The sequence below is a fragment of the Onychomys torridus genome, chromosome 1 (assembly GCF_903995425.1).
Source record: "Onychomys torridus chromosome 1, mOncTor1.1, whole genome shotgun sequence".
NCBI lineage: Eukaryota > Metazoa > Chordata > Mammalia > Rodentia > Cricetidae > Onychomys > Onychomys torridus.
Window position 1 is genome coordinate 33,881,994 of NC_050443.1, and position 25,914 is coordinate 33,907,907.

Below are 25,914 nucleotides of genomic sequence, written 5' to 3' on the forward strand. Positions count from 1 at the left end.
CATTGATCCCATCATAAGGATTCCTTGTCATGTGCTTACTACCTGCCAAAGGCTCCACTGCCTGATACAACTGGAGAATCAGGGTGCTTATTTACAGTCCCGAGCACTGAAATCAGACTCTTGCTTATGCTAATCAAGAAAGCTGTCCACCACTGAGCTACATCTCCAATCGTTTTTTTACTTTTATTTGGACACAAGAGTCTCATAAAATTGCCCTGAGCTTGGAATCCTCTTGCCTCAGCCTCTGTAGTAGCAGGAATTACAGGCTTGCACCACCATTCCTGACCACGTTAGAGTTTTTCCAGGGTTACAGTCAATAGCATTAGGATGATAGAAAATTAACTCTCTGGATCTTGTAGATCAGGCTATAGGGTAGGAATAAAGTGACAATTTGTATCCTACACTCAGAGAAAAATGGCTTATATGGGGGGACATGCTGGCACATTAATAACAAAGACACAGCCTTTTCTGGTCCTCTACACTGACAGGGCACTACCTCATTTAGCCCGGGCAGTGCTTTTAGGGAAATGTACTCAAACCTCCACTTGACTACATGAGACACCCACAGTTTTAGAAGGTCTGTGAAGATGGAGAAACTTCCCAATTCAAATCCAAATCGTTCTCCAGGTTGGCCTTCTCCACGATCAACCCCAAAGCAGCCTGCTTGGATCATCTATCTATTTTTCCTTCAGCCCTCAGACTGTGTCCGAGAGGAAGAGATCCTCCAGCGATTCCAAGTGGAGGAACCTGTGGTCTTGGCATGTCCCAGGAGCAGCCAGGCAAGCAGGCCGGCCAGAATTGAACCATGAAACCAGGGCAGGTTTGGCCTCAGCCTTCCCGGGTCACCAAGCCGCTCTAATTACAGTCTGTGGTAGGTGGCGGGAGGAGCTGTCTTGGGGCGCGAAGCTTCCCGGCCATTGTATCAGCCTATAAATACTTCAAATACTTAAGTGCAATGTGCAACATTTGAATGTCCCAGAGGAAACTGTTGGGAGGCCCCTGGGCCCGCCCGGAAAGGAAAAATGGCTGGAGTGTCCTTCAGGCAGGGGACAAGGAGACCTGCCCTGTCAATCCAGATAGAGGTGCAGGGAGGCTGGGGCGTGTCTCCGGAACCCGCAAACCGTTGAGATGACCCAAGCCATTTTGAAAAAGGGAAACCGATTTCCCCGACAAATGCCAGGGCGGGGGGTTGGGGGGACGGGGAGAGGCGGGAATCTGCGTTCCAACGGCGTTTTCGGGCGGCTCCGGGGACGCGGGGGTGGTGGCCCGCAGGGAGGCGCGCGCCGGGGCCGTGCCGCAGAGCGGCCACCAGCTCGCTTTGTACTTGCGGCCAAGCGCGGCCCCTGAGTTTCGGCGGCGGCCCCGGGAGTTGAGGCCACGCCCCCTTGCAGTGCGAGTCGCGACCGCGGATTGGTCCTCCGCGAACCAATGGGCGCGCGGGAACGGCCCGGGCTGTCAGCGCGCGCCGCAGCCGGTCCTCCCCTGCGTCCAGCCCTGCAGCCCGCGCTGCCTTCCCCCGAGCTCAGCTCAGCGCAGCGCAACCAGCCCGGCCAGCTGCGCGTCCGGGTGTCCGCGCCCCACTGCCACCACCGTGCTGCTCTCGGGCGCACGGAGCATGGGCAGATCCGCAGGCGCTCAGGTGCTGCGTGTTCCAGGGGCTTGTGAACAGTGGTGATCGGCTGTCACGCCCAGACAAGACCTTTCTGGGGAGATCGCCGTGCGTCCGCTTTGGCACCGTTGACACTGCGGCGTGCTTGCAGGGTGACAGCCGCCCCGCGGTTGAGACCTCCTCTGCTCCGTGAGCCTTCCGTCTCCCCATTCTCCGCTCATTTGCTCCGCGGTTCACACCCGCAGCCTCCGGAGCGCGACGTGTGCGTCCCTAGCCTGTGTCTTTTCCTAAGGAGCCTCCTCACTTCGGAGAGTGCAATGACAAGTTAATATGGGCGTCCACGCCACGGTTTCCCAGGAGAAGAATTGCCAGAGGCGGCGGTCCCCGAGCTTCTGAGCAGGCCGCCCGCTGCGACATACGCGCAGGTGGAACCTGCTGTGGGCAGTGACCAGCCGGCCACCCCGCAGGCGGGCTCGCAGGATTTTCCCTGCTCCCCGACCCGGGGATTTTATTTTATTTTTATTTTTTTTTCTCCACTGTTGGTGGGCGCCTCGCGGGCCGAGGCCCGGCGCCTGCTCGGCTGCCCGCGCTGCCTTTAGCGGTCGCCTCCGCAGCCGCTGCCAGGGACGTGCTGGGAAAACCGAAGCCCCGAGAGAAGATGCCGGCCATCCTGGTAGCCTCCAAAATGAAGTCGGGACTGCCCAAACCCGTGCACAGCGCCGCGCCCATCCTGCACGTGCCCCCGGCCCGGACTGGTCCCCAGCCCTGCTACCTTAAGTTGGGAAGCAAGGTGGAGGTGAGCAAGACGGCCTACACTAGCCAGCTCCCCCTGAAATCGCAGGGGCTGCAGGAGCCGACGGGGGAGGGGCTCCCGTTGCGGAAAAGCAGCTCTCTGGAGAACGGGTTCGATACCCAGGTGAGGGGTGCTGTGTGCCAGCGCACTGTTGGGGAGGGGTTGGGGGGTGATGGGTGATTCTTTGTGGGGGAAGTACAGGGCTGCCTGGAGGAGAGGCTATCATAATGTGGTTGGGGAGAGGAAGCATACCCCTTAGCTGGCAGATTGAAAGCATACACTCACTGGTCAGTGGGTGTGGCCAGGGTGCCAGAGCCTAAAGAGCTCCGCAGATCTAAGGGGGTGCTGATAGCCTGCGGCTTCTTTGGGGTTGGAGCAGGTGTAGAGGTAGTCTCAAAAAGCGCATGCTGACATTGGAAATGTTAGGGCCTGAATGCTGAGTGCTTGGCCCCAAGGAGACAGTATCTGCTGCTGTGATGTGTGTCAGTGCTCGGGGTGGTAACCCCGTGAAGGAATGGTCTGGTGCCTCTTTGGATTGGATACCACCTGACTCAGCTATGAGATCCAGGACAAGGGATGCTGGGTGGTTGCCCCGAACCTGCCCTCCTCCTAGCTTGAAGATAGCATGTTCCCGTCCCATCTTTAGGGAGAAAGGATTCTGGCCAGGTGCTACTGACTGCTAGCTTGCTGGAGCAGCTAGTGACTGGGCTTGCAATTGCCATAGGGGTGGCTTGACTGTCTCAGAATGGCTGCCGAAGCTAAGCCCCTCCTTCCTGGGTAGTCTATGCTACCAGTGTTGGTGGCTCTGGTGATTAGGGAGATGATGGTGTGGGTGAGAGAACGCCTGGAAGAGAAACGGTGACTTGTACCTTTCCGGGCAGAGCAGGCATCCCCCTACTGGGCAGGGTGACAGGCCCTGGCCATGCAATCTCTTTTAAGGAAATCCTTAAGGGCCAATCAGTTTCTCTTGGACTGCTGCCTTCCTCCTCTTCTGGCAGGAGGGAGCTGGGGCATGCTGTATTTTCTTGGCTGCCAGTCAGCAGGGACTTTTAGAGACAGGCCAACCTGACGGATGTGACTGTCCCAGTCAGGAGAGGAGAGGCATCGGGAAGCCAGAGAGGAAGGCAGTTTGGGGTTGGTATGAGAGAATTAGCGACAGACCAGCTGACCTTTCGGGCATCTACTTCTCTGCTCACAGAGACTCTACCTTCTGTAGTTTTCTTTGATTGGCGGTTAGCACTCAACACATTCCTAGCTTTCTGATGGAGGGACTGGAGCTAGAAGCTGTTTGGAGACAGACTGTTGGAACTCAGAGCCAGAGAAAGCCCTCCCCACACAAGCTCCCACACCCTGCCCATCAGCATGTCCCTCTTGATGCTGCACTTGCTAAACATTTTTGGAAGCTGACAGCTCTGACTGATGGTGTGTGGGAGGAAGGCAAGATTTCCTCCAGTGCTCCTAGGCCCTGGCTCTGCTAGGCTGGGTACTCTGTTCTTTTTCTTATAGCTTCAGAACTTGTCCAGAGGGCTCTGAAATGAGGGTGAACACTGGGGTGCCTCCTTCATTGGTGGGGGTGGAGTGGGTGGTATTTTGGAACAGTGACTGAGAATGTGACACATGCCCTCAAGCCTGATGAGGAGGAACCTAGGAATGAACGGGAAGGCAGATGCTGGGCTCATTCACAGCCAGACTGCTGCCTGCTATTGCCCATTTGACCCTTCATTTAACAAACATTGGCAGAGGACTGCAGTGGGCAGGCTCCGGGAAGGTGATTCACCATTTAAAAAAAATTACTCCTGGACTTCTCCATGAGGGGCTAACTTGGCACTATTCCCTGGAGGCACTGCTTCCCCTGTGCCCAGCACCCCACATTCCACTTCTTTTGCTCTCCATGGGTTCTGTGCATCACGAGGGTGAGCTGGATAGATGGCTCAGGAAACTGGCCACTCTCCAATGGACAGTCCTGGTTTCTCAGCTGGGTGCTCCTTGCCAGCCCCTGGATCTCCTAGGAGCTCTGCTATGTCACAGGCACTCCTAACCCCACCCTGACATCAGAGGGGCTTTGGAAAAAGGATTTCACTGTCTTTGAACAGGGTATCCCCATGGTGACAGGCGGTGCACATTCACCTTCCAGAAAAGTCCCTTGATTATGGCTTGAGGACCTTGGCTGACTTGGCACCTGGTAATTTCCTGATCCCAAACTTAATGTTTATCATTAGAAGACACTGAGGAAATGATGAACTCAGTGGCAAATGATATCTTGCCATTGGTTAGGGGATTTTTGGCAGGAGACTGGCTGGGTTGTGTAGTGACTAATAGCACAGGTTTTAAAGCATTGGTTGTCAGTGGTGCCTTGTGTATGACATATGTTAGCTGAGTGGCCTAGTCTGTTAACTACTCCCCTGGACCTCAATGTTTCCATCTGTAAAAATGGGCACAAGCAGCCATGGGAATTGTGAGAAGACAGGGCTCTGGGAAGGTATCAAACTGCTCACAAGTGTTTATAGGCCTCTCTCCCTGCCTGGCACAGTTCCAGGCTCTGTGGGAGGATGAGGGGTGGGATGATCTGTGCAATGCCTGATGTCTTGGGCTCTTTCCATGGGATCTCATTGGTCTTCACAGGAGCACTTAGAGTGGGTGTGGTGCATTAGGCCGTGTCCTAAGATAAGAACGTAAAGAAGGCACCCTTGCCTTGGACTTCATAGGTGCCAGGAATTGTTCTGGGTGCATTAAGAAAAAAAAAAAAACAAAACAAAAACAAAAAGAAAAACAAAAACAAAAAAAAAAAAAAAAAAACCCTCCTTTATTCTCTTAGTAATCTGATGCAATGAGAATAATTATCCCCCTTTTACACACGAGGAAATCAAGGTTAAATGGCTTTGAGAGCAGTGGAGGTAGTAGCATTAGAACTCAACCCCCTTAACTGTGATGCTGGACAGGGAGAGCCACAGCAGCTGCTGGTCAGTTTTAGACCTGAGTTATCAGACCACAGGTATCACCACTGATCCACATTGTCCAGTGTGGCAGAACAAGAACCCCAGCTCTGGTGCTGGTCCAGTGACATGCCCACTCTCTAGCACTGTCTTTTATGCTGTGGCAGAGCTCAGGACAAATAAGGCTTGGCGGTCTGGGTCTTGGGGGTGATGTATCTCACTTAGAAGGCATGACTTCTGTATCCAGGAGAGGGCGACTCTGGGAGAGCTAAAGATGTACTGAGGCTGAGGAATCAAGATGCTGAAAGGAGAGCTAGGATCTCAAGGAACAGGGGGGCTCACAGAGGAGGCGGGAGATGGGCTGGGCCCCGGGAGTGGACAGGAGTGCCTGCTGGGGAGGACAGAGGAGGCCAACAAGAACAAAGGAGAGGAGATTAAGCTGCCCTGCAGTGGTGCAGAGCCCAAGGGGATGCTCCTCTGTTTAGGTTCCAGACTGGCTGCTTTCCATTTTAGGAAAACGGTGTGAGGAAGAGCAGAGGCTGGGCAGTTACTGGATGCTTGTGCCGGCCTCTATTTGGGTAGTAACTGCATACAGGCCAGTGGTGAGAAACTGGGGAGGTGGTGTCTCCTACAGAACCTGGCTCACAACCGGCTATTGGGAAGCAACAACAGTGACTGTTGTTAACTTGGATCTCAGAATGTTTGACATGGTAGTCATAGGGCAAAGCATTCCTGTTTTCTTGTTTCACTACGGGGCCTCTCACTCACTCTGTAGACCAGGCTGGCCTTGAACTCAAAGAGACCCACCTGCCTCTGCCTCCCAAGTGCTGGGATTAACCATGCCAGGCTCCACTCCTATTTTTTTACCCAGTAATTCCATTTACTCCGTGAGTTTTTACTCATCTTCCCTACCCCACACATGTTCTCTCCTACCATGAAAGACTTGTAAGCCAGTAGCTGTTAGAGGCAGCCCAACTGTCAACCTCTGACTCCCCCTGGAACCCCCTACAGGCCTGCAGTTTGATCTCAATCTCCTGCTGTACCTATGCTGCCTCATTCAGGTCCTTCTGACTCCCTTTGTGCTACTGTGCTACCTGGGCTTCCCAGAGATGAACCATTTATAATATCTGTTCTGCTCTCTCATATGTTGGGAACTATGACCACGTGTAAGTAATCGTTTTCAGATACATGCTCAGGGTTAGTGTGCAAGCCTGTGGCCAACCATCAGATAAAGGAGCAGTCCTGGGCTATCTGAGGATGAGGTTAACCTATTTTTTAAGAAGCAGTTGCAGGCAGAAGAGATGATTCACATCATACTTTGATATTTCCTGTTTTTAAGAGCTAGTGTTCAGCCTGCAACTTATTTCCTTAAAAAAAAAAAAAATCATTAGAAGTGATTGAAATCCTGTGTGAGCATTTTCAATGTTTACAAAGAAAGCGTGGGTGAGGCCCCTGGGAAGAGCACAGCTCCGAGCTTACAACCTGTTGCAGCTTTGCTCCACTGTTTTGATTAGAGTCTTTGCTCCGTCATCAGAGTTGATTATGGATTTGATTAGTGTGTTTTTCTGCCATTGTGTTATTCCCTGTCTTCTCTTTCTCGGTTCTTGGAGGGGAACTCATATTGTGGTTATCTGCCATCATACAAGATTGTTTACGGTTCACATATTATTGCCTATCCCCTGGGTTAATTCTCTAGAGACACTTTAAAGGTAGAATCAGGGGCTTATTTGGGCGATCATTCAGTGTGTATACATCTTTGTATAAATATGCCTACATCTATACACACATACACAGCTCTATACACATGGAAAAGCTTCAAGTATGGAGCACATGTAATCACACACATACATCAAAGAGGAGGCTGGGGGAGTTATAGCCCAAATTTTAGCTTTGATAATGGCTAGGTTTACATTTCGCTTTTCACACTTTCTCCTTAACCAAGATTTGAAGCACCGTCTCCCTGCTCATTTTTATTTACTTACACAATGTGAGGACTGCAGCCTCATAGGGGGCATTTTACTCAGACCTCTGTGAATCTCCTGAAGCCAGTCTGCAAAGCCAAGCCACCCAGCAAGATTTTGGCTGAAGGTCAGAAATTCTTATTTCTTACTTCAGCCTTGCCTCTGGGAAAGGGTCATTTACAGAACATTTGCTAGCTGCCAGGTCATCTGTGCCAGTCCTTATACCTTTATCATTTAATTTGAGACACAAGAAACTGGGCACATGTGAAATGGTTGGCATGCTTTATGTGAGGAAGCTAAGGTCAAGACAGACTATCAGTTGGAAACAGTTCTGTGCAGTAACTCAGGCTTTATTGACAGGCAGATCTAGATTCAAATCTAGGCTTTGAGAAAATAACTTGGTATTGATAAACCACATGCTTTTGTTTTTAATCTGTGAAACAGAAATGGTGATGCCTAAAGTAGGCTGTGAGGATTCAATGACATATCGCAGGTAGAATGCAGTATATACGTGGTCTGGCCTGTATTGGGCAAGGAACATGTGGTACCACATATTTTGACAACCCAACATCAAGTGTGGCTCATGTCTGCCTCACCTTAAGCTCATCTACCTGATTCCCAAGTGTGTGGCTGACCACAGTGGTGCTTTGGTTCACTGACCTGGGAAGAGAAGCAAACTCAGGACAAGGTCATCTGAAGAAGTGGCTTGCAAAGTTGTTCACTGAAAGGTTCACATTTTAGTCACAGACACACCATCCCTAAAATGCTAACCCAACCGAGGGTTCTGCTCCAAATTAACCTGGCAGAAAGCCTCCTCTGTGTGCCCCTTTTAGCTGCCACTGTTGAGGTGGTGGGATGAAGCCGCCCAATCTGATGGCCCAGCTCAGGTCAGAACTCAGCAGGGCGCAGTCCCATTGCCTAGGCTTCCTGCTGGCTGCTTATGGTTCTGAGGGCAGAAGGCAGGCCCTTTTCCCTCCCAGCTGCCACATATGTAGTGGGAATTAAGCCTCATGACCAGTTTGGTCAGTAAGGTGCCCCAAGGCTCGATGGCCAGCTGCCCAATGGTGTTTTACCAATAGCCACAGGACCAATTTTCAATGGCTACTCTGTCTTGTGGTCACATTGTTCGAGGGGATGCACAGTGTGTTCATAGAACATCTTGAGCATAATGGGCCATGTGATTTAGAAGAAAAAAAAAAACTTGGTCAGGCTTTTGTGCTTCCATCTCTGCTTAGACAATAGCAAGTGACTCGCAGTTTTCACAGGAGCCCTGAGTCACCCACATAAGACCTTAGGGGTGGGTGACTCAGGACTTAGTGGCCCTTTCCCAAGGCAGACAAACCTTCTCTTGTGCTCTGCAGACAAAGACCCCACAGCAGCGTCAGAAGAGTTTGTCCCTCCTTCCATGTGAACTCTCAATACTGTCAGGCACGCACCATATACGGTATTGGCAAATCGGGGGTTATTCTACCCCATTCTGCTCCTATATCACTGGCAGAAAAGAGAAAGTCAGAAATGGTTCCTTCTCTACAGGATTCCATGCAGTTTGGGAAATCAGCTCCTCATGACAGCGTGACAGAATATGGATCATTATAATGGGGCTGAGGAGATGGCACAGAGAGCCAAGTTCTGGCTGTGAAGCCATGAGGACTGAGTCTAATTCCTAGAACCCATGTTAAAAAAGTATGTCAGGCACAAGGATTCTTGGAGTAAGGGTTGAGGGTTGGGAGTGGTCATAGGAAGAGCCATAGAGCTTGCTGGTCAGCCAGTTTTAGGCAAATTAGCAAGCTCCAGGCTCAGTAAGAGACCTTATCTCCAAAAGTAAGATGGAGAGCAATTGAGGATGACAGTGCTCCATGCAGGTGTTCACACATGGACAAGCATACTTGAACATATAACCCCCCCTAGACATTCCTATCCTCCCCCTCCATAAGAAAATTACAGAAATCATTGCTCCTGATGAGCACAGCCTCTAGACTTCCCTGATATACAGGCTAGACACCTGTCCATGAGCATAACCCCACAGCATCCCACAAGGGAGATCCCACAAAAGAATGGCCCTTCTGGGATCCAGAAGCTTTGGTTCTATTTAGTTAGTTCTTTTGACCCTTGCAATGACCTTCTAGAAATCACCTTGCCTTTCTGAGCATCTAGCTCTGGTGACTTGCTTAGCCCATGGAAAGGAAGTTACCTTTGTTACCCTTCTTAAAGACACACTTTCAGGTCAACAGAGGCAAGTCTAATGGATAAGGTACTACTCATTTTAGCATCTCAGTTCAGAAAGATCCAGCTCCTGTGCCATGTTGTGCAGCTGGTAAATAGTATACCCAGATTTTGAATCCATGTGTTTTTACTTCCAAAATCAAGGTCCTTAAACAGCAAGTGTGAAAGTCCATTGGGGTAAAAACCTCAAAAGGCCTTGCTAAAATGGACACAGCAGGTTGCTCTTCAGTTTCCTTTGGCTTGGCAGAGTACCATCATTTGAATGAAAATGGCCCCCATAGTCTCATAGGGAGTGGCATTCTTGTTGGAGTAGGTGTGGCCTTGTTGGAGGAAGTGTGTCACAGGGGGTGGGCTTTGAGGTTTGAGGCCCAATGTCTCTCTCTTCCTGTTGCCTACAGATCCAGATGTAGAACTCTCAGCTACTTCTGTAGCTCCATGTCTGCCAGTCTGCTGCCATGCTTCCTACCATGATGGTAATGGACTAAACTTCTGAAACTATAAGCCAGCTCTAATTAAATGCTTTCTTTTGTAAGAGTTGCCGTGGTCATGGTGTCTCTTTGCCTGCATGGAAACTATTTGCCTGCATGAGGAAGCAATCAGTATGTCCTTATTATGGAGCAGTTTTGGTTTGTTTGTTCGTTTGTTTTGAGACAGAGTCTTGTTAAATAACTTAAGTGCACACCTGTAGTGGATAGCCATCCCAGCATTGGCCTGGAAGTTCCAACCCCCATTGAGGCTTCAGTAATGATCACGCCCACAAGGCGGGGCAGAGGAGGGAGCGGAAGACCGAGGATCAAGAGGAGGTCACTCTCTTGGTTCAGGGACGCTGGACGCAGGAGGTAGACCGAGCAGAGTTCTCCAGAGAACACCGCCGGACTGTGCTATACCTTTGCCAGACCCTGCAACCTACCCCTTCATTTGTAAGTTACCCTACAAAATAAACCTCCCTTTTAACTACGTGGAGTGGCCTTAATAATTTCACCAATATCTGGCGCCCAACGTGGGGCACGAACCCACGACCCTGAGATTAAGAGTCTCATGCTCTACCGACTGAGCTAGCCGGGCTTTTTTTTTTTGTAGTTAAAAGGGAGGTTTATTTTGTAGGGTAACTTACAAATGAAGGGGTAGGTTGCAGGGTCTGACAAAGGTATGGCGCAGTCCGGCGGTGTTCTCTGGAGAACTCTGCTCGTTCTACCTCCTGTGTCCAGCGTCCCTGAACCAAGAGAGTGACCTCCTCTTGATCCTCGGTCTTAGCTCCCTCCTCTGCCCCGCCTTGTGGGCGTGATCATTACTGAAGCCTCAATGGGGGTTGGAACTTCCAGGCCAATGCTGGGATGGCTATCCACTACACACACCTCAAACCCAACATCCTCCTGCCTCTCCTTTCTATGTGCTAAGATTGCATGTGTGTACCACCATGCCCAGTGCAGATTGATCTTTAATAATAATAATAATAATAATTAATAATAATAATAATAATAATTTATTCAGTTTTATTTTATGTAAATGGGTGTTTTGCCTCCATGTATGTCTTGGGTACCATGTGCATCCAGTGCCTGCAGAGGCCAGAAGAGGGTGCCAGATGCCCCGGAACTGGAGAGATGGATGGTTATAAACTGCCAGTGGCTTCTGGGAACCAAACCTGAGTTCTCTTCTAAATCAGCCAGCTCTCTTTACCACTGAGCCATCTCTGCAGATCATTCTTTATGGCAGTAGCCCTGTTATCTCTGAAATAGTCAATGTCATAAAAGACCAAAACAAATAAATAAGATAAGTAAGACTAAAAGGAGAAAACTGACCAAGGAACCACAGCAGACAAGTCCACTGGTAGCTCCTTGACTGGTTCACACACGACATTCTGGAGGCAACAGAGGTGCTTGAATGTGCAATGGCTGGCTAATCATGACATCCTGTCAGTGTCATGGCCATGGAGCTATATAAGAACATGTCCTAGTCCCTGGGAGATTCGAGTTAAATACTTAGAAGCAGAGTGTCTTGATGTGAGCAACATTCTCATATAGTTTGGTGTGCATGAGAGAGACACACACAAAGACAGAGATGACAGAGACAGACAGACAGATACTATCTCCTGAGAGGAGAAAACTAAAGAGGATATGCAGTTCTTTTGATTTTTCTGTAGGCTTGATAATTTTCTAAGTAAGATGTTAGTAAACAAAATAAAACAGAGCCCTAGCTGAATGCTGCTTATTGTCAGTGCCCATGCTGTGGCCTTGCACCTGCGAGAACAGAAATGGAGGAGGAACCTGCGTGGGTGTGTTCCCAGTAGCCTGGCCATGCATGCTTCACCTGGTTTAAATGCTCCCTCTCCTTCCTGGTGCCATGTGAACGCTTCAGCATCATTTCTTGAAGAGTAAGAAAGAATCCTAGTGTTTTATGAAACTCACAAGATCCAATTTCACTTAGCAGTCTTTTACAAAAATCTTACACAATTCTAAACCACCTACCCATGTGAAAGAATTTTGTGAAAATTTATTTCACTTATTTGTTTGTTTGTGCTTGTTGGTGTTGAGAAGAGGCTTTGCATACCACAGCACATGAGTGGAGGCCAGAGGACAGCTTTTAGGAGTTGATGCTCTCCATCTACCTTGTGGTCTCTGAGGCAGGAGCTTGGCTTGTGGAGCCATCTTACTGACCCTGGAAATAAAGATTTAAAAAAGTCAGTTCTCCCCGATTGGGTCCCTCTGGCTAGGCTCTGGCATGGCAGTGAATGAAGCTGCCTTTGCTCTTGCCCTTTTCTTCACCTTTTTGAGGTCTCTTCTGGCTGTCTAATCCTCCTGGGTGTCAACTATTTGTGTTCCGTCTCCCTGTCTCTACCTCTAGGAAGCCTTCACTTCGGTGATCTGGACAGTGTCTTCTCCATGGCACTGGGCAGGTTCTGTGGCCTTTCGTGTTCAGTGGCTGCTTGTGTGGATCAGAGGTGTCCCCTGACTCTTGCTGGAATATCAGAGGTTCTTTTCAGAAGGGACAAAAGGTGACATGAGCCAAAAGAAAGAATGGGAAAATTGGAGTAAGTGGATACTGATCATGAACTGCACCAACCACGGTTTGCACATGGAGAGTTCTTCTTTGAGCTATTGGGACAGTGTGGGAAACTGTCAGAGGTGGGACCTACAGGGTGGTCTCCAGGTCACCCAGGGTGTGCCCTCAAAGGAGATGGTGAGGCCCCAACCACTTTCTCTTTGTCTCTTTTGCTCTCTGGCTGTGAAGTGGGCAGTTCCTCTCCACTCCATGCTGCCACCATGATGAATTGCCACAAGTCTAAAAGTAACAGGGCCATCGGGTCATGGAATCAGACTGTGACCCAAAATAAACCCTTCCTTTTGATAAGACATTGTGGGTGTTTGTTGTAGTAACAGAGTGACTAACACAAGCTGTGTTCACAAAGCTGTGGCAGAAGCCTAGGGATCTTACATGTGAGCTGAGATCACATGACAGGGGTGACCAAGTGTAGGGTCCATAGAGTTGACAACTTGCATCCTGATGAGGCCCTTGTCACAGTTCTGCCATGGCATGTTGCCTGCCTGTGTGGAGGTGAAGGCGTTTTCCTCACACAGGCTACTCACAATGCACAACCGTCAGGCTGCTCTAGTGAATAAGCCTTATCCACATGTAGTAATGGTGGTATGGGCAACTCCCTTTGCTCTACCTAGGAAGAAAGATTTGAGAAGCGTTTGGATGTGTATTGACCACTCAGGAGCAGGAGAAGGTTGAGAAAATCCATGGATAGCACAAAGCTTCCAGAAATGAGAGCCACTCCGACGATTCATGTGCTGTTTCCAGACTGTGTTTAGTCCATTTTGCAACAACAAAAAATACCTGAAGTAGCCTGCCCATGGAGAAAGGAGATTTATGTAGTGTATGGCTTCAGAAGTCAGAAATCCAAGCAACATGTTGCAAGCTCTTTCAAGTCCTCCCCTGCCCCGCCCCCTCCATGGCTGTGCCACTTACTAGCAGAGAGCAAAGGCAGAGAGTTTGAGAAGCAAATACTGAGTGGCATTCCCAAACAGGAAGCCAGAGAGGGACCAGGGTCTGGCTCAGGCTTTCACATTGTTTACCTCTCACAAGAAATGACTCCAGGAGACCCGTGTTCCCTTCTGAAGATACACTCTGGTGACTCGAGGGTCCTACCCCTTAGAAGTCCCACCACCTTCCAATGATACCACCTGGAAACCAAGTGTCTGACCCATGAGCCTCAGAGAGGTACAACCAGTATCTAAGCCGTAGCATATAAGAGTCCTCTGAACTTTGCGATCACTGTCAGAGGCAATGACCCTGTATAGCAGGAATCTTAAAAGTTCTTATTAATAAAATCAAGCCTGAGGCCAGTTATTGGGGTGAATGCTGGAAGATCAAAGAAGTAGAACAAGCCACAGCTACCTCACCTCACCAGTTCCTCAGCTGATCCTGTTTCCTCAGACTGGAAGCTCTGTGTCCTCATCCAAATGAATCTCAGCTGAACTGTTGCTCAAAAACCTAAAAGCTTAACCAGCCAAATGCTTCTAGTTTCTGGTCTTCACGCCTTATATATCTTTCTCTTTCTGCCATCACTCCCTGGGATTAAAGGCTCGCTTTCTGGGATTAAAGGTGTGTGTAACCATGCTTGGCTGTATCCTTGAACAGACGGATTTCTGCCTCTGGAATGCTAGGATTAAAGGCGTGTGCTACCATTGCCTATCCTCATGTTTAATATTGTGGCTGTTCTGTCTCTGACCCCAGATAAGTTTATTATCAAAATAGTACAATATTTTGGGGAACACAATACCACCACAATCCTGCTCCTAATTTACCACAGAAGGGAACTGGGTCAGCAAGGACGGTTGCCTTAAAGGGTTTGGGGACTCTTGCAGGTCTCTCAGGGGGTAGGGACAGTGATAGAATTACAACTCAGGTTGCTCTGATTCCAGATCTGTGCTGCTGACTGCGGAATTACTTTGCCAGTAACCAGAGGAGGCCTGGGGCTCATGCTGAGGTGTCCTCTCCTCAGAGCCCGTTCCCTGCTTTGCTGGTCTTGGCCTTCCTCTGTGTTCTGTCTTAGCTCTTACAGGGGGCTTCCCAGGTGCTGCCAGGTCCAGTCTGTCACCAGAGAGGGCCTATGCGGTCTTGCCCACCTCTTCTACAATCTGGGTACCATCTCCTTTTCCCACTGCTGTGGTGGTTATTCAGCGCATCACCCCTATGCTGAGGGCCAGTGGGGCCCATGTGCCTTACAGCTGGCAGGTCCTCCTTCCTGTCCTCCCGCCTCATGCGGCTGGCTGCTGCTCTGAACACAGTCCTCATTTCATGCAGATTTGCTCTGATTCTTTTCAGACCAGGGAGGGCTGGTTTGTTTGCTAGGCTGTCAATGTCCCAGAGCACTCAGGCCTTCCGGTGCATGGACTTTGGTGGTTAGCTGACTAGAGAGACCTAAGAAGGCAACCCAGAGGCAAAGACAGCATTTAGGTGACAAACCAGACTGGAAAGAAGCAGGTTTACTTTGGAGAGCTGCATCATTCATGATCTGTGATTATAAAGCCTGGAGACTTGGGATACCTGAACCAGGGGAGATCTTAGAAGCCATCTGGTCCCAGTTTCATGGTACAAATAAAGAAAGCCATGCCTGAGGAGGCTCCCAGCTCCAAGGACCAGAGTGCAAACTGGACCCCAGACCTCCCTCCTCCAGGACCAGATCCACAGATGTTCTGCTCAGAAGGGCCTGACAGTGTGATATACCAGAACCAGCCTATGCTGTGGCATTTCTCCTTCTACCAAGTTCTTCAAAGGAATATTAATTTCCTCATACTAGGAAGCCTTTGCATTTGGCTCACAGAATCAAAGAAGCAAGGTAACCATTGGCTGAAATCACTGAGATGCCTGGGCCAGCCCCACCGGTGGATAAGACCGTCTTGGCATGCATTTTTGTTTATGTGGTTCCAGACCAGCCAGCAATCTAGCCAAGCCCATGTAAAGCTAGTACTAGAATGCTTTGACTCTGTTCCATGGTCTTCATCACCAACCTCCTAGATTGTCCTCATCTGAAAGCTGGACATCTGAGAGAGCTGGGGTACCCTCCTGCCTCCCTGACTACTTACCATGTATCTAATGTGTCTTGTGCTGATGGAGCCTGGGACATCTGGACATTGAATGAGTAGGCAGCTGCAGATTATTTCCCCCCAAGGAAAATGTAGCATTTTCAGTGGTCTCTGTGTGGGGAGAGCTGTTCATGTCTGGAATAGTCCCTGGCAGGGGGTAGATAAAATCACTGCTCTTTCCAGAATGGTCACTCTGTGCCAGGTGCTCCTCCAGACCTTTGGTGTGGCATTTCTCATTTCCCTACACAAAAGCAGTATGTCTGGGTGATTCTACAATGGTCTCCTGTTGACAGGTAAGGAGAGGCATGGAGACTATAAACAGAATGCCCAAGGTCACACACCTCCTGAGTGGAAGAGCCTGGTTGCAAGCTCAGCCAGCAGCTGAAGAGCCTGCATCCCTAGCCAATCTACCCTTTGCAAGGACTGAGCCTGAGTGTGCTTGAGGGTGGGAAGAAAGATACAACAGACAGAGAGTCAAAGCCTGCTTAAGGCCCTCCAGGAGTCCAAAGCTAAGACCTGCCTTCTAAGGTTACATAGGGCCTCTCCAAGGCACTCTAGCCTGGAAAGAACTAACCTAGAGATGTCCCCAGCAACCTCATGGGCTTGGTGGATGGACTCATTGGCTTTCCCCTTTCAAGACTCTGCTTAATACTGACCTGAACTCCTTTTTCCTTCTAGCTAGCCGAACATAAATCAATATAATTTGACCTAGTCCCTAAAAATGTTTACCTGCCTAAAATCATGCCTTTTGTGTGTGTGTTTTTAGACAGAAGTAGAGTAAAAGTATATGGCTCTCCCACACCCATGTATCAGGCACAAATCGTGGGTACACTCTGTAACAGGAAGCTGCTGGTTTTCCATTCCAGAGAACTGGAACTCACTCAGAAATTTGTCATTTGCTGGGTCCAACCCTCACCACATTCCACTGCTGTTTCTGAGAGCATCCAGTCACCTGGGCTGTGAGGAAGCAGGCTGGCAGGACTAGAGGGGTGCGTTCTCCAGGTCTAGTGACTTCTAAGTGACCCCAGCCTGCCTCTGCCCAGCCAGGTCTACTCTGCAGCGTGTTGCCTTTGGATCCACACAGTGCAGACGAGAGCTTATTTTAGAACTGGAAGGAGAGCAGACGTATCAATAAAAGGCCAGGGAAGGAACAATCCATTCAGTGGTTTTAAAATATCTCTCCCTTACCAGAAAAAGATTATTTTTATTTCTTAAAAAACAACTGGCAAATTTCTCCTACAAATAGTTGGAAAGAGAAGCATTGAAGACTTTGAAAATTAAGATTAAAAAAAGGAGGCTGGGAAGATGGCTCAGTGGTTTAGAGCACCAGAGTTTGGTTCCCAGCACCCATGTCAGGAGACTCATGACCACCTGTAACTCAAGCTGTAGGGGATCTGACGCCCTCTTCTGGAGTTCTTGGGCATGGCACTCACATACTCACACATTTTCATAACTAAAATTTTTAAATAAAGTCTTAAAAAAGGTTAGAGTTTTGATGATGGGCTGAAAGTCCGCCTCCTGTTCTTTCCCTTGCCCCTGCCTTTCAGACTCCGAAAGCTTCGAACTGAATCACGTGACCCCATTTTCTTGCCTCTCTTTTAAGGACAAAGAAACTGAGCGTCAGGGTCTCCACACTTGCTGTTCTTACTTAGAGCCCCCGCCTATATCAACAATGCTCGGTCCTCCATCTCCACTATCTGCTCACATTCATTTCGTCAGAGGGGCTCTTTTTGGACTACACTAGATAAAATAGCATTATCCATCATGTTTCCCCAGACCTCCCCTGCCTTACTTTGTTTTTCTCAAAAGCTAGAACAGGTTCCCATCCCATGGTAAACATTTGCTCAGTGTGTATCTTCTCTGTTATACAGTCAGCTCTATGGAAGCTCTGCCCATCTTTATCACAGCAGTGTCCTCTTCACCTCAAAGACTGGCGCACGGGGTTTCCACTCTGTCCTGCAGGAGGCACAGGGCTGGTGCATGGCTGAGCTTGAGCCCGCATACCACTCTGACTTTAAGTCAGGCTGGTCCTGCATACTTTCTCCAGACCCTACCTAGGAGCCCAGAGTGCTTCCCTGACGATGTTGAGGGGTGGAGATGCTGTCCCTTAGAGGGTCATCAGGAGTAGATGAGGCCAGATGACATGAAGGTCATAGCTGCCCAGATCATGGATTTTTACCTGTGGGTCAGGCTGGCCTAGAGACGTAACGCGCAGGTGACAGGCCCTTTGGCTACAGACGCTTTTCTACTCTGACTTCCGATTGCCTCTCTGTGATCACTTCTCTGTGGTCTGAATACTTCCCACTGCAAGCATGGCCTTGGGTCGGCAGCAGTGACTTCACCTGGCAATCTACTCTTCCAGAAGTTCTAGAAACACTGCCTTCCTTCTGCAGTTAACTGTCACACTCTCTGGATGTGCAGACTCACCTACCCTGAATCCCTTGCCCTTGTGATGGGGTTGGAGATGGGAGGAAGGGAGGGGGCAATGCCAGGAGAAAGCTTCAGGAGAGATTTCAGAGTCAAAGCTGCTCTGCCTTGTGTACACCTCTGATGTTTAGTCCTGTGTATTGACATGCAGCTAATGTTTGACCAGAGGCTGAAAATCACACCGTAGCTGAAGAGGGGAGCTATCATTGAGGACCTCAGCCCCCCCGCCCCCCCTCCTGCTCTCTCTCTCTTGCTCTCTCTCTCTGCCAGGTGGGCCTGGGTCAGTACAGGCAGCATATTCTGGGACCTGGATGGAGGCTGGATGTATCTCTGTTTTTAGCTCTGATGGCTATGACTTCCTTTCTCAGCCTTCAACAAAGATCGGGCAGTCAGGTTTCCCAGTATGCAGCCCAAATCGATCAGACCCTTCTGTGGAGGGTGGCTATGAAGGGGGCAGGAAATAGCCAGAACAGCATAGGGAGGAGACCACTGGCTTCAGTGCCCACAGAGGCCTCCCCACGGGCAGGTGTACAGATGGCAATATGCCCTGCTTCCTTTCAGCTACTCTGAGATTGGATATTGATTTGAGTGAAGCCTGTTGGTAAAATTCAGAACATATTAGTCAAACTCCAGAATCAGGCTGTTTAGTGAATGCAAGAGTGTGAATGAATGAGTGTGTGTTTGTATATGCATGTGTTTATGCATGCATATGTGTATATGTGTGCATATGTTTTGAATACATGTATTTGTGTTTGCATGTGCAGCATGTGTGTGAGTGTCCAGATAGTCCTGGAAAGCAAATGTTAAAAACAAAATTCATTTGCCCCCAGACAGTTCCACAGTGTGAGAGGTTGAAAGTCTTTGTTCTTTGAATGAAGAATTCTCATTCTCTTTCTGAACCCCATGTTCACAGCTTCATGGTGTGGGCACAGGCTCAGTGGTCCTTCACCAGCAGCTTGTGGGGTTGTTCAAATGTCTCCCTGGCAGAGTACATCGATCCTCTGCATCTGTGCCTCTTAGGGCTTTGCAGGGGATTCTGGAGCTCTCGGGGGGTGTATAATTGAACTTGAGACGGGCTCTAAAGAGGAGTCAGAGAAAGAGCAAGTGTTCACGATCATCCCAACCACAGTGTGAATTTCAGAACGCTTGCAGTCACATGGCTTTAGGTGAGTGTCAACCCTACCCCCCTCCCCATCTTCACGGCAGGATAGCAGTGCCTCATAGCTACCAAACTGCCACCACATCTTCCTGGCTCTGTAGACAGATAGCAATGACCACTCTCGTGTGTGCAGGATTCATGGAGGGTGCCTGGTGATGAGCTAGACCTGGAAATATGGATATAATTGGTGAGATCGGTCCATGACGGATGCAATCAAGAAATGCAATGTCAGGGCTTAATTGCATTAGTGTGATTTGGCAATAAGGAAACCAATTAATTAGTTCTCAGATAGTTATTAACAGGAAAGGAAAAGTGAGCATGAAGAAAGGTCCCGTTGGGGCAAGAGCGAGCTGGGAAGGATGTGTCTCGTCTCTGAAACTGCATGGGGAGCTGCTAAATATGCAGAGGTCTCGCTCCAGCCAGAGACTGAATTTTCAAATCTAGGATGAGGTCATGAAATTTGTGGGGTTCCTTTTGTGGAATTAGAGGTGAACCCAGGGCCTCATACCATCTATATCCCCACCCCCCAAATTTGCGGTTTGAGCAGCTATAACCCGCTGAACATGCAGATGATCTGAAGCCCTTATGCTGTGGAAGACAGCATCCAAAGACTGAGAGAAGGGCCATGCAGGCTCAGGGCACAGAGTGGGCTGGGGGCTAGGGGTGAGGTGCTGAAGTTGGATGCCCAGAAGATCCTGAGATGGTGCGGGCTCTGGTGAGCAGGAAGCCCAATTCCTCTCCCTGCATCCAGGGGTTCCAGGCAGGGTGATGTCTCACTGGGATATCAGCCACTGGGCGATGTCTCCCCTAAGATCAGGTTGAAGGAATGAGCCTTGTGAATGGCCTCTGTTTAAGGAGCAGTTTGTCAGCTCTGGTTCTGCTTCCTGGTCAGTCAGGGACTGGGAATCATCTGGGGAGGGGACCCGATGGACCCTAGAGGGGCATCTAGGAGAAAGCAAGCCTTGGATGAGACATGAGGTTCTGTGTGAGTGCTGCTGGGAGTGGATTTTCTGGTGTCTTCTGTAGGTTGGTAAGAGCTAGAGTAAGGGAGGGAATAAAGGGAAGGAACACTTAGACCTACTGTGTGCTGTGCTCTAGATGCCACACTCTTGTTGTTGTTGTTGTTTGTTTGTTTGTTTGTTTGTTTGTTTTTCAAAACGCTTTCTCTGTGTAGCTTTGACTGTCCTGGAACTCTCTGTAGGCCAGGTTGGCCTCAAACTCCCAGAGATCCACCTGCCTCTGCCTCCCTCCTGAGGGCAGGATTTATAGGTGTGCACCACCACTGCCTGGCTTAGACTCCACACTATGACTTGACATCAGCTGAAGAAAGAGAAACCCAGAGGAGTGAGGTGACCTGCTAACCCCATACAGCTAAGATCTGGTAAAGGCTAGTCTCACACTTTCCTCTACCCAGCTCCTGCGACTCATAGTCTACTCGATGACTGTAATGGGAACCTTGTGTGCCATCCACAGCTGCCCTGAGTGGGGTGGGGGCACAGTGTGGGCAGAGTGCCTGGAATCCCAGAACTCATGGGGTATATCTGTGCCCTCTATCAACAATCCACCCTTCAGTAATGTGTGCACTGGCTGCCAGCTGCTGTCACCACAGCCAGACCCCACACCCACACAGGAGAGGACTTTGGCCAAGGGCATGCTGGAGCAGGAGGAGGAAGTGCCCTGTAGAGGGGCTTGCTGCAAGGCCCCTGAATGGCTCCATTGAGGTACCCAGGCAGGACTACAATGGCTCTGTTGGGGGCGCTGGCCCACAGAGGTGAGAGGGCCTGGCTGGGCAGGCAGTGCTGCCTCAGAGGCCAGACGCTGACTTCCAGGGCGAAAAGCCAGCGCCTCTGACGTGCTCCAAAATGCCAGCTCTGCTTAACGGAGAGCAGCTGGGGCAGTGTGAGCTGCTCCCCGTGCCAGGAAGGCTCTGTGAACCCCGTACACCGGCTGCGGTGATGCCCCTCCTCCCTGCTGCACTCCGATCCCCTTCCTGGGCTACGTCCTGCACAGTGGCCTCCAGGGACTGTGGGTAGCCCTTTCCCGTGTTCCCTTGGTGCCCTGGGGCAGCCTTTCCAGCCCTGTGGAGAAAATAGCATCCATCCTTCCCCCAAAAAACCCAAACTAAAAGCCTTGGAACACCCACAGGTAAAGTGGTCAGGTGAAGTACAAAGCACCCTGGTAAATTTGAATTAAAATGAAATAATTTAAAAATGATGTTTACATAGGTTGGCTTCTCAGGAGTCCTTGGGTCACCCAGCTTGTAGAAAAGACTGCTTCTGACTTTTACCTGGACACCTCTGTAGGGCTGTCTCGACTCAGTTAAGTTTGGGTCCAGAGACTTGAGCATCCTAGATATCCTGGACATGCCTGCCTATTGCCAGGCCCATCCCCAGCAAGCTTCCTGAGGTCAGGGAAAAGGGTATCCATTGATGGTCTGATCCCCCATACCAGCCATTCTGCCATTGTTGCTGGAAATCTGGGGTTTTGATTGCCCTTTTAAACCTTTTGTTTACTGAGGGCTGCACAATTATGCTAGTTTTATTGTCCTGAACATAAAAGCAGCTTTGAAATGAGCAAGGATTTTTGGTGAGAGGCTGGGGTGGGCCTCTCTCTAGAGAAGGCCAGCTTCAGCCACCTGCAGTTCCTCTAAAGTAGGTGGATGCATACCCCGCCCTCCAGGGTCAATTCTGGTTTCCAAGAGTGACCTTGCCTTGCCCTTTCCCAGGGGCCTACTGTGTGTTCCCATGTTTCAGATGAGTGGAGACAGGCAGAGGCTGGGCGGCTTGACTTGGGTCTTGTGGCTTTACACTGTAGCACCGGTTTAGAGTGTAAGTCTGTTGGCCCAGAGCCTGTGCCATGCTGTCACCCATGTGCCAAGGGCTGCATGCTCTAAGGGGCCTGCCTTTGAGGTTGCTGCTGGGGACATGAAGTGTTCCACCTTCTGCATGAGTAGATGGGGCAAGACCTGCCCCCTATCTCACTTCTTTTAGTAAAGGACACACCAAGTGAAAAGAGAGAAAAGAAGGAAGGAAGGAAGGAAGGAAGGAAGGAAGGAAGGAAGGAAGGAAGGAAGGGAGGGAGGGAGGGAGGGAGGGAGGACAGGACAGGAAGAAAGAAAAGAAAAGAAAGAAAGAAGGAAGGAAGGAAAGAAAGAAAGAAAGAGAGAGAGAAAGAGAGAAAGAGAGAAAGAAAGAGAGAAAGAAAGAAAGAAAGAGAAAGGAGGATATGACTGTTCCTAAGCATGGTCGAGGAGAAGGTTTATTGTAGATATGAGGGAGAGCTCAGTCAGAAGCATTTGGAAGGGTCCAGAGTGAACATGACCCTGAGCAGGGCTATGTATGGAGTGGTAGGGAGAACAAGAGAGGAGCCACCGACCAAGAAGGGTGGCCTAGACCAAGAGACTGGCCCTCAGACTGGTGTAGCCAAAATGGTTGAGTTATATAGGAGCCAGAGGAGCTTCAGGAAGGTGCAGCCCAGCTCATGGGCTGGAGAGTTCAGGGTAGGGGCCAGGGTATGCCGGCCAGGAGGACCCTGTAACAGGTAGGGACTGAAGGATGCTGGGAGAATATGGTTCCAAAGTCCACTTTGATATGTTAGTAGACATCTTAGCTATTTGTCCTAGATTTGAGACCTAACACACACCAAAAAGAAAAAAGGGTTCTAGAGACAAGAAGACCCTGTCCAGGCCAGGAGTGGCCCTGGTCATCATGCAGTGAGGACGTGAGGCAGGCTGGAGAGTGAGCACCTTGCAAGCCAGGCAGGGATGCTTAGTCTCATAGACCTGTGATAGACCTCTGAGCAGAGGAAGGGTAGCCCAGTTGGGAAGGGTGGAGACTAAGGCCTGGCCAGAGTGTCTTAAAGATGCTGGTGGTTCAGGAGACAGGAGCATGGTAGGGCGATCTGGAGCCATGGAGGCAGGATGGTGGCCCTGGAGATGGGGTACGATGGCATAGGGTGGCGCCTGACCCTCACTGAATGATTACTCTGTTCCAGGTGTAAGTCCAAAGATTTCCCACATCTGTCCCCATTTACTGTTTGTGACAATCTTACAGCAAAGGTGCATGCATAAGCCCCGTCTTACAGAAGGGCGAGAATGGCCTGAAATAGGCAAGCACACTTGATGGGGCTGGTATGCCTAGACGCGGGACACTAGATGGGCAGTGTGCAGCTGTGAGTGTTGTCCCCGGGGCCTCACTGAAGAGTTCCGGAAGAAATGAGGGTGGGGACTGGACTTGGCAGCTGACGTGGGAAGACAGTGAAGGGATGTGAGGCGCTATGATGGCTCCGAATGAACAAGTTGCTCCTTGCTCAAGTTCCTTGCTCCCTGATGGGAGCACCGTCCTGCAGTGACTATGGGGACCCAGCAGAGGCAAGCTAGGGATTTCCTACATGCCTCCAGTAAAGTAGAAGTGTGCTGTTTGAAATGAAAAAGAGAACAAACTAACCTCAGGCACATGTCTTGTCATGAACGAGGTCATTGGCTTCAGTCAGGGGAGATGCAGGGGACATTGAATGGGCTGGCTTTAAAAAGGCCCTTACCTGTTGGTCCCTTTCCTTAAGGTCTCCTGCCCCCAAACACTCCCGTGCCCTGCCCCTGCAACCCTCTTCCCTTCTATGCATGCTCAGTTTGATGTGTAGCTACCTGGCACCTCTGCCAACCATGAACTACATTCCCTTCCTTTGAGGGCTCACACGGCATTTTAACCATGTTTTAGAAGCTTGGCTAATGAAGGTGTAGTGTGAACAACCCAAGGAGCATGGGCATGGGCAGGAGAGGCTCAGCTCCCTTACACTGATCCTGCCCAGAATTCACTCTCCTGCCAGATGTACCACAGACGGAATATGAAGTGGAGGAGAGCAGCCCTCAGCCCTGGGGCCCTGCCTCAGTACTCTGTTGTCATTGAGCACAGGAGTTCTCCAGCTAGTCAAGCCAGAGTTGGGTCCTGGCCTCAGACTCATATGACCTTGGACAAGGCCCTTCACTTCCTGTTCTGAAGTCTTCTTACCTGTGGAGTGAGACAACCTGTAGCATTGGGAGGGGGAAATTTGAGATTTGCAGCATGCTTTGCCTAGGACCTGGCACATAGTAGGTGCTCACTAAACATACACTGCAGTTGTGGCTCTGACCTGATCCTATTCCTAGACACAAAGGCTTCTCTGTGGTTTTAGAACTACTCTTGGGGCCTGGAAGCAGAGCATTGCCTGTTGTAGGCTGTCTGTGAGCTTATCCTGGGCTCCTGGGAGCAAGTTTCTTAGCTCTCCTGGGAGGCACATGGATGGCAGTGGGGTCAGCTGGGCTGTCATCTTCCAGTGCACTGTTTGAACTCCATCCCCCAGACATCTGCATCAGGCAGTAAAGAGCACCTGCGCTGTGCCAGGCTTTAGAGTAACCAGTCTAATCCTTATAGCCATCGCACAAAACGTGCCCATCCTTGATTGCATCTTACATGGGAAGAAGTGGAACACTGTGAGACTTCCTTCGAGTGACATGGCTCAAAAAGGGTCAGATCCTGAACTCCTAACCTCTGAACCATTCTGAAGAACGGGGTGTAAGCCATTCCTCCAGTATACATTTGAATAGCTTGCTGGCAGCTCATGAGAGCTGCTGCTTCTCTGAGCACCAAGGACCAGAGCCATCTGTCAAGAGGTTTTACACAGGAGCTGGTGTGATGGTTTCAGGGGAAAACGTGAAGAAATAGCATCACTCTTTCCCCACCCCATGGTAAAAATAACCTGCAGGAATGGAGGAACAAATGGCGGTCGGAGGCTGACTTTGTAGGGAGGAAGGAAATGGAATGCCCACCTGGGTGCCACATGCTGCCATCTGCTCAATACAGAACAGTGCCAGCCTGACCCCCAGCACCAGTGAGGCTACCTACCTCCTGGAATAAGGGTGCTTCCTTGTAAAGCTGAAGGTCCATGGAAACACAAGAAGGGGTCCACAGAGAGTAGTGACAGTCCCCAAGCCTGTGGTTCACATATAGGATTATCCCTGACGGGGCCTGTCCTCCTCTGTACCCACCAGCTCTGGACACACAATGGGCAGGGCTTCTTGTCATGAAACACAGTTTTAAAAATAAAAACCACTTGCAGTAATCAGCAGCTGTGATCATGTTAATGCATGCAGCATCCTCTGGTGCCGGGACCAAAATAGCTTCCTGTCAAGCAAACCAGAGTTTCTTAGTCTTGGTCTGCTTCTAGACCACCTCCTTTTAGGTTTTGTTACTCATGTGAGCACAGGATGGGGCATGGGAACCTCTGTGATGGCTCCAGGGCCTTGGCTCTGCTCATGCAGAAGGTTGAGACTCAAGCAGACACCTTACCAGCATGTGCCACAGACTGCAACCCACTGAGCCTGGTGACCCCAGAGGTGGAGTCTGGCTCTTCTCAGGGAGTCTCATGCGCCAGTCCTGGGACTCCAGGGGTACCCGGCATCTGTGACATATATGAGAAGCACACACATTAACTGTCTTGGAAGTAAATCTCAAGCTTAGTACTGCTCTCTGTGGAGTGCTTAGTGTGTATTATGACTTTGCAATCTTGTAATAAGCCGATGGGGAAATGACAGCCATGATTAGATCCACTTTATGGAAGGAATATCTGAGACTTCCTGGGTGTGATGGACATGAGGCACCCAGAACTAATTTGTACAAAGCTGGAATTTGGGCCAGGAGTCTACACTCACAATCATTTTGTCAGCCTGACTTTTCCAGTCAATTG

At 49.9% G+C, this 25,914-nt stretch overlaps 1 protein-coding gene and 1 non-coding gene across 8 annotated transcripts in view; one reads left to right on the plus strand and one right to left on the minus strand.

Annotated features, from left to right (window-relative positions):
* The first annotated feature begins 1,493 nt into the window (after positions 1–1,493).
* Positions 1,494–25,914, plus strand: part of Nav2 (neuron navigator 2) — a 349,974-nt gene continuing 325,553 nt past the window's right edge. For all 7 annotated transcript variants that reach the window (XM_036181890.1, XM_036181892.1, XM_036181904.1 and 4 more), the window contains exon 1: positions 1,494–2,525. In XM_036181890.1, coding sequence (XP_036037783.1) covers positions 2,268–2,525 — 258 coding nt within the window. In that variant the 5' untranslated portion in view covers positions 1,494–2,267. The remainder of the gene's footprint in view (positions 2,526–25,914) is intronic.
* Trnak-cuu lies at positions 10,512–10,584 on the minus strand. The gene has a single exon. It is a non-coding gene; the product is annotated as a tRNA-Lys (tRNA).